Source organism: Meles meles, chromosome 9 (genome assembly GCF_922984935.1).
Source record: "Meles meles chromosome 9, mMelMel3.1 paternal haplotype, whole genome shotgun sequence".
NCBI classification, from domain to species: Eukaryota; Metazoa; Chordata; class Mammalia; order Carnivora; family Mustelidae; genus Meles; species Meles meles.
Genome location: NC_060074.1, coordinates 103,025,277 through 103,033,361, shown reverse-complemented (window position 1 = coordinate 103,033,361; position 8,085 = coordinate 103,025,277). Strand labels below are relative to the sequence as shown.

At 46.2% G+C, this 8,085-nt stretch overlaps 1 protein-coding gene across 2 annotated transcripts in view; it reads left to right on the top strand.

Annotated features, from left to right (window-relative positions):
• Nucleotides 1-723: 723 nt before the first annotated feature.
• The window catches only part of CCDC93 (coiled-coil domain containing 93), an 89,207-nt gene continuing 81,845 nt past the window's right edge, over nucleotides 724-8,085 (top strand). The window contains exons 1-3 of one of the 2 annotated variants that reach the window (XM_046018476.1): nucleotides 724-1,661; nucleotides 5,822-5,935; nucleotides 7,371-7,465. In XM_046018476.1, the coding sequence (XP_045874432.1) occupies nucleotides 1,620-1,661; nucleotides 5,822-5,935; nucleotides 7,371-7,465 (251 nt within the window). In that variant the 5' untranslated portion in view covers nucleotides 724-1,619. The remainder of the gene's footprint in view (nucleotides 1,662-5,821; nucleotides 5,936-7,370; nucleotides 7,466-8,085) is intronic. The other variant, XM_046018475.1, reaches the window with a different exon arrangement.

Below are 8,085 nucleotides of genomic sequence, written 5' to 3'. Positions count from 1 at the left end.
CTACCTGATTTCTATTATTCTCCAGACCCTATGCTCTGAACTACTTTATATACAGTTGTTTAGGCTTGCCTGCTATGTGAGATTTTGCTATCTGTCCCTAGGCATCAATACTTTCTAGTCATTCAACAGCAGCCACAAATTACCCTCCATTCCCTCTCATTGTATACCACCTCCGGGAAAGGCGGTTTTAAAATTACAAAAATAAATACGTTTGGGAAGTTGATAATGGGTGCCTTAAAAATTGAGATTCATTGGCTTTCCAATGGGTGAGCACAAGATGTCCCCTAACTCTGCTATGAGAGTTCCCATCTCAACCCCCTTAATTTCCCTATTCACTTTTCTCAAATTTGTGCTGCCTGGCACACAGTTTTGTTAGCGGTATTTGCTAACTGCATTTAAGAAGGAAATGTCGGTTTCTAGGGCCTTTGAGATCACATGGGTGGGTATTCCGTCAGGATAAACTCCAGGAAGAATACCAAAAGCCCAAAGAATTCCTCCAAGGACAAACATTTACTGGTTATCTGCTTATTAAGGTGCTAGGTATGCAGAGAGGAAACACACACACACACACAGGAGATCTCTAGGAGCTCTGAGCTTCTTATTCCCCACTCTCCCCATCCCTTCCCCCGCCCCGCCCCTCGGGAACGATCTTTTCTACAGCAAATTTTCAAGACACCTCTTTCTTCATCGCTTAAAACTAAATAAATAAATAAAACTTAAAAAGCTAGAGAAGCCACTATGAAGCAAGTGCGGGTTTCGAGCGGGTCTTGTGGCCCGGGAGAGAACCCTTTTATGTAACTGCCATCCATTTTCTGGGACAGACAAGGGGGCAGCATGTAAGCGATGTGGAGGCTAAAATGACGTCAAAACGGAGATGCACTCGCAGAGAGGACCTTTTCCTAAGGAAGACCCAGAGTTAGCGATGTTGGAGGTAGGGGGATATTACCCCAAACCAGGTATCCTGAGAAACAAGACGCACTGCCTGGAACACTGAAGAAGCGGCGGGCGTGCAGCAGCCTTTCTTGGGGCCTCTGTTCCCTAGTCCGTATACATATCGAGAAGTTAGCGCAAGTGCGCGTGAAGCGGGGGAAACCCCGATTCAGCTAGAACCGGGCGGAGGTCTGGAATTCCCAAACGCATTCATGCTGGATTTTTAACACCAGACTGAGGGAGCTTCCAAAGTCCGGCTCGCGGAGCGGACAGTACCCCCACTGGGGGCATCCGATGCCTGTGAAACGCAGAGAGGGAGCCAAATGCAAAATTTCCTCGAGATGAGAGAATCGCCCCTTTTGTGAAGGACTCGGAGAAAACTGCGGAGCTCTGGCGCGCGGCGCCGGCAGAACGTCTGCCACGGAACCCAGCCGGGACAGTCGCTCCAACTTCCCCCGCCGTCTGGCCTTGCTCCGCGACTGCTCTCACGCAGGCGCAGTCGCGCCGCGCTCCCTTCCCAACGCGCATGCTCCGCGGGGCCGCCAAGCTCCCGGCCGGCGGCGGCGGCGGCAGCTGCGGCGGAGGAAGTTACCGCTTTGCCTCCACCCCGGTAGCAGCTCAGCGGCGGTGGACAGCTTCCTCCGGGCGCTCCGCGAGCTTTGCTGCCGCCGTACGTCTGTCACAGGACCATGGGGTTGCCCAAGGGCCCGGAGGGCCAGGGTCTCCCGGAGGTAAGGACGTCCCTCTCCCAGACACGTCCGGGTTCCTGGGAGAGGGCCGAGCCCGCGGGGTGGCGGGCGGAGAGGCGCCCGGGAAGCGTTTGGGGCGCCCCGCCCCCTTCTCAGGTGTGTCCCGGGCGGGGAGAGCTGGCCTTGTGCGCTGGGGACCGGGGAGGTCCCCCTGCCTGGGCGGGGGCGGGGACAAACTTCAGCCGCTCTCGGGTCCCCGGGGAGGGAGGTGGTCTTCCCAGCCCAATACCTAGCCCCACGCAGCCCCAGGCGCCGCGGGGCCCGGGGTCCTACTTCTCCCGGGCAGTGTCCCCCACCCCTGGCGCCGCAGGGCTCGCCCCGATGCCCGGGGCTGCAGCGCCCTGGGAGTCACGAGACGCGTTGCTGGGACGGTCCGGGCTCGGGTTGTGCAAAGGGCGGTGACCTTGTGGCGCCTGCCGCCGCCCCGAGGGGCTCGCGGGGTCCCGAACCCCCACCCCCAACTCGCCTCGGTATGTGCAGGGAATGCACGCCAGACCCTTGCAGCAGCTGGAAGTTTGGGAACCGTGCGCGCACTGGGTTTTCTGCGGGAGGCGACGCGCTGTCCGGTGGGGCTGTGTGGCCCGGCAGTGCGCCTGGCGGAAGCGTGGCTGCTTCTCCAGAACGTAGCGGGTGCCTTTCCTCACAGCGGTGTTATTAAATACTCACCCGGTCCTGAGGGATAGGGTAATCGGTGGTTTCCGGATTTCCACACTGGCTAGGCATAAAGGGAACGTGCATTTCCTTTGGGCTGCAAGTGTCAGTCATATAGCTAGGTGGTTTGCAAGTGTCTTCTCTTCCAGTCGATTTACTCCAGAGCTAAGTCTGGTTTAGTTTACTAGATTCTGGAAAGAAATGGAACCCACACTGCACCTCTATCCCCCTCCTAAGGTTTTGAAGCAGGCATTTGGCAGGAGGACTGATGCCTTGACATGGTGAGTGGTTCCTTCCCTTTCAACCGCCTGTCATCCCATCCACCCGGCCCCCTGCCAGTCCTCAGTTCTTCGTCCCACAAGTACCCACTAATTGAGGTATCGCTCTTCTGTGCATAAAAGCTGGGGATATAGTGATGGAAGGACAGACTTATCTATGAGTATGTGTGCCCAGAATGTTAGTCCATTTTGTTGTAATCTTAGGAAAACCTAAGAGTTGTCCTGTTGTCAGAACCCTTGTATTAGGTAAAACCTTACATGCAAATTAAATCGATGGAATGGGGGATTGTGAAGACTCAGAACTGTATCCTGGTAGTTGATATTTCTTGTTTGTCACTTGTTTCAGGCTCTTATCGAGTTTTTGCCTGATCTTTTGCTATAGACTCCTGTCTGGCCTCTCAGGTTCCACCTTAAATTCCTTTAATTCAGTGTCCCACAGTACTATAAATGGGGATCTTTCTAAAATAAAAAGCAACATGATCCTCTGAGTCCTTTGTGTAACCCTTCTCTGACTGCCAGGAGGCTGGGTCTGATTTGTCACTTTAATTTTTTAAACCCTTTACTGTATGTCTGTGAAGGATAAGAGGATAGCTAGACTTGGCACTGCCTTCCAGCTTCCATGAACTACAATACAGAGCAATGAAAATTTAGCATGCCCGGTTTAAGAGCTCACAGTCATTCATCTTTATCAGAATTTTAGTTTTTTAACAATGGGTGTATAAGCCAATCTGATGGCTTTTGATACCCTCAAGAGGGGGCATTCTTTCAGTCACTGTGTGTTAACCTGTGGCCCTTTCTCATTTTGTTTCAGTATTAATCTGTGAAGTGAATGTGGAGTCTTACTAACAGTCTCCATTCAGTGTCTTGCACCAAGAAGTTATTTCACAGGTTATATTGCAAAACTATACATACTTCTCCGTTCTGGGGATGAGTGGATAAAAACCATGGGCCATGCATCTGCCTTGGGGTTGGCAGTGAGTGTTCATTAGGTACAGGCAACCAGGAATGATCCTCCTGGGATGAAATGTCCTCTTCTTGGAAGTGTTTTCATGATTAGTGATGACTGAACAAATGAAAGGTTCATGTTTTACATCCTAGGAGTTTGAAGAAAATGCTTATATCATCCCATTTTTCTCTTCTATTCCGTCTTTGAACCATATTGCTCTTTACCTTCTCTTTTCTTTGAGTCTCCCCACTTAGAGATGTTGCTTAACTATCCCAGATCTTTTGCAAAGGAAGAGAAGGTGTGAATAATTAATACTACTTTATTTTTGCATGTCCCCTAAAAACCAGGGAATGCTTTGATAGCCTGGACCAAGGGGATTTGGAGAGGAGTAAAACAAGGTGTTGCCTTCACCACCTCCTCCTGCAGGAAATTGTCAGTCACTTTAATAATTCTTCGTTCAACTATTTGTTAATATGTAAGCTCCCCCTCCTGGCAATTTGTACTTCAAAATAAACTTGGATTTCCATTATCAGTGTCATGACTACGAAAACATTTTGTTAATCCATGACTGGCATAGGTCATGCACTTTGTGTGATGATTGAACATGTCATTCCGTATTTAATTGCCCTTTGAGTCTAATGCTGCTTCAGAAGAGGTGTCAACATGACTGAATAAGAGATGGGTCCTCTCCTGATCCAGCTAATAGGCCATTTCAAAAGACAGGCATATATATTAACACCAGACATTTCACTCAGAAGAGGTTGGTATTTAATTGTATGACTGGCTAGAACTATAAATAAAATAGAAATGCATTTGTCAGGGTTGGCATCAAATAGGAGCTAGAATTTGAAGCTGGTTTCTTGGTGGTTAGGGAGTATCAGGAGAAGAGAAGGGGTATGAAAAGTGAAGAAAGGGGAATGAGCCATGCTTGAGGTTGGCCATACCACGACCGGATTATTCTGGAGGGAGGTGAAGGCTGGAGCTGAAAAGATAGGTTGCAGCCAAAGAGCCAAATGCTAGACCAAGAACGTTGGAGTTTATCTTACAGACAATGTATGATGTGTTAATGATAAGGACTGCGGGATGAGCTAAAGAGAGAGGATCTGAAAGTTGTAATTTAGGAGGGAGGGAGGCAAACAGATTAACAGAAGGAAGATTGAGAGGCAGTTGCAGTAGTCCCGGCAAAAAGTGTAAATAAAAGGGAGGAGGTCAGTGTGACACGTATAATAAAGGAGGAGTTCATGGGCATTGTTGAGGGCGTAGTCAGAGGTAGGTCCAAGAATTTGAGCCAGCTATGTGTTAGCTGTGTTTTATATAGATTACTGGTTTTTTTATGTTCTGCAATAACAAAAGAGAGGAAAGTTACTGTTCATGAAAGTAGATGGAGGCAAAAGGACTAGAATTTTTCAGTGGTTTTAAGTTGTCAACACCTGGGAGTGAAGGTAAGATGCAACTTAAAATTTTAAAATCAGGTCCCTATTCAAATATATTAGATGAATTTATTATTTTTTTAAAAGATTTTATTTATTTATTTATTTGACAGAGATCACATGTGGGCAGAGAGGCAGACAGAGAGTGAGAGGGAAGCAGGCTCCCCGCCGAGCAGAGAGCCCGATGAGGGGCTCAATCCCAGGACTCGGGATCATGACCTGAGCCGAAGGCAGAGGTTTTAACCCACTGAGCCACACAGGCGCCCCTGAATTTATTATTTTTAAGGCAGTCCCATTTTGTGGCAGTAATCATCCTTCAGTGTATCTGGGTTGAAAGCCGGCCTTGTGTTTTAGAGATCTAAAGGAGAAGTGCAGAGAAAGACACATATTTGAACTCCCTTCTTTGTTCTTGCTCTGTTTGTCAGTAGCTTTTGGGACCAAGATGTGCATAAAGTTAAAAAAAAAAAAACACTTTGTTTTTGTCTGTAAGGAGTTTATTATTTAGTTGGAACCTGTCAAGTAAGCGATGCGTTAGGGAACAGGGAGGTAATGTGCTGTAATCTGCCTGTCCCTGGTTTTCTTCAGCACCAGAGGTGTAATCTGTATTGCCTGTGTGTCTTTTCTTGCCACCTGTGACAGTAAACACAGCTTATCGAGGCCTGAGGATGCTGTTCTTTGAGACGCCCGCAGTGCTGTGTCCCCGTGCTCCAGCATGAACACAGCAAGACAGCCAATGTCACCAGCTCCTTAGCTATTAAATTGTGGCGTCAGAAATACACCTGGTGTTCCTTTATTCAAGGTGGATTTTACCAGCCTAACTTTTGGCTCTTCTTCTAGGTTGAAACAAGAGAAGATGAAGAACAAAATGTCAAGCTGACGGAAATTCTGGAGCTTTTGGTTGCAGCTGGATATTTCAGGGCACGAATTAAAGGTTTGTCACCTTTTGACAAGGTAAGAGGAAACCTTTCTAACCATTAGCTGTGTTTGGTTGGGACGGAGTGGTTTACCAGGGCTGAGAAAAGAGGAAGAGATTGTGTTTTTACCTTCTCTAATATCCATGTTTCTCTTGGATTCAGGTTCGTTATTAGAAGTGTTCCAATTTCCTATTACAAGAAAATAAAAATGTGTCGGTAGATACGCCTTGAATTCCTTTTTTGTGTACAGAGCTTTGGGAAGTGCAAAAAAACATTAGAACTAGTTCTTCCCTTTAAGGAACTTACAGTTTGGGTGGAGAGAGAAAGGTTATGTGAGATAAAATCCGAGTTAATAAGGAGCTGTCCCACGTCAGTGTGCACACAATTGCTACATATTCTAATGATGGTTAGTTCTGAGTTTGGAGGCAGTGAGTGTCACTGTGGAGGGGAGAGAAGTCACTATGGGTTGAAGTCTGTTAATTCAGCAGAACCTTCAAGAATCCTGTACAAGGCATAGTAATAAGTATTGAGGGCACGAAGATCAGACCAAGGCCCTGTACTCGAGGAGGCCAGCTTCTATAGAACAGGGAAGGGAGACAAGTAAAGCAGCATACTCAGTGTCATGATGTAGTAAGTGCAGCAGAAATGAAGCTTCCAGATCAGACAGAGCAGGCCAGGAAAGCTTCCCCGTGGAAGGAAGTGTTGAGTGCCCCAGTGGACCACGGCCTGGCTTGACATAACATTCGCTGTGGACTGTTTTATAATACAGATGTTGCGGCCTCACCCTTTGATAATTTGGTTAGATCTGGGCTGGGGCCCGGAATCTGTATTTATAGGCGTCTCACTGTGTCTAAACATAGCTAGAGATCAGAGTCCCCATCAAGCTATATCTGAAAAGTATTTAGCTGGTATTAGTATTTAACCTCAGAGGTCATTTGCACCTCTGAAAGGTCCTCTGCGAAAAGTAGGACAGGGATTCTTTTCTCCTTTAGATACATGAAAAAAACAAGATGTACAAAAATTCAGTAATGAGCCACAAACATCAGCCTTGCTACTAACCTGTCTGATCTTCAAAACACGTAATTCCTCTGAAATCTGGTACTTACCTAAAACTGGATTAAGCCTTCTCCTGGCTAAGAGTTAATGTCTTAATATAAGGAGGATCTGTGAATGATACGTTTGTTTCATAGCATAAGTCAGCTTCTCGGTCACACTAGCCCCATGTGGGCCCCGTGTGTACCGGACAGTATGCACACAGGACATTTCCATCGCTGCAGGAAGTTTTATTCGGTGGTGCTGTTTTAGATGAGTTGTAGTTGATGGAGTCAGAAGGACATGTGCTCTCTCTCTAAAGAGATAGGCTTTTGTATGATCATTGATTCTATAAAAACTTATATATTTTTCTCCCTTCCATTTCCTCCCCTCTTCCCAAACTAGAAGGAGAAAACAGGTATTTTCTTCGTGTCTTGCAGGTAGTAGGAGGGATGACTTGGTGCATTACCACTTGCAGCTTTGACATAGACGTTGATTTGCTGTTTCAGGAAAACTCTACAATAGGACAAAAAATGTAAGTTATTAGGTTTTTTCATAGACGAGCCTAAAGGGGGAGAAGGGAACTAACTTTTGAGTATTCTCTATGTGCCAAAAATTGTGCTAGATGCCTTACATATTTTATTTTGATTTTCATTGCAGCAGGTATTATCACAGTTTTATAGATTATGAAATGGAGTTTGATAGAAGCCACGGCCACAAAGCTAGCCTATACGTCATTTAACGCTCAGACTATTCTCTTTCTCACTCTCTCTTTTTCTAGTTTCATTGAGAGATTATCGTCACATAACATTGTATTGATTTAAGATGTACAACACAATGATTTGATAGATATATTGCAGAATGATCACCACAGTAAGTTCAGTTAACATCGATCACTTTGTATAGCTATAAATGTTTTTTCTTGTGATGTGAACTTTTTCTTATCATAACTTTATGTGAACTTTCTTATCACAACTTTTTCTTGGGATGTGAACATCTACGCTCTTGGCAACTTTCAAAATACACAATACAGTATTGTTAAATCAAGTCTCCTTGCTATACATCACATCCCCAGGACATATCTATCTTATAATTGCAAGTACCTTTTGTACTTCTTGTCACCCTTCCCCCAGTTCCCTCACACCGCACCCTTTT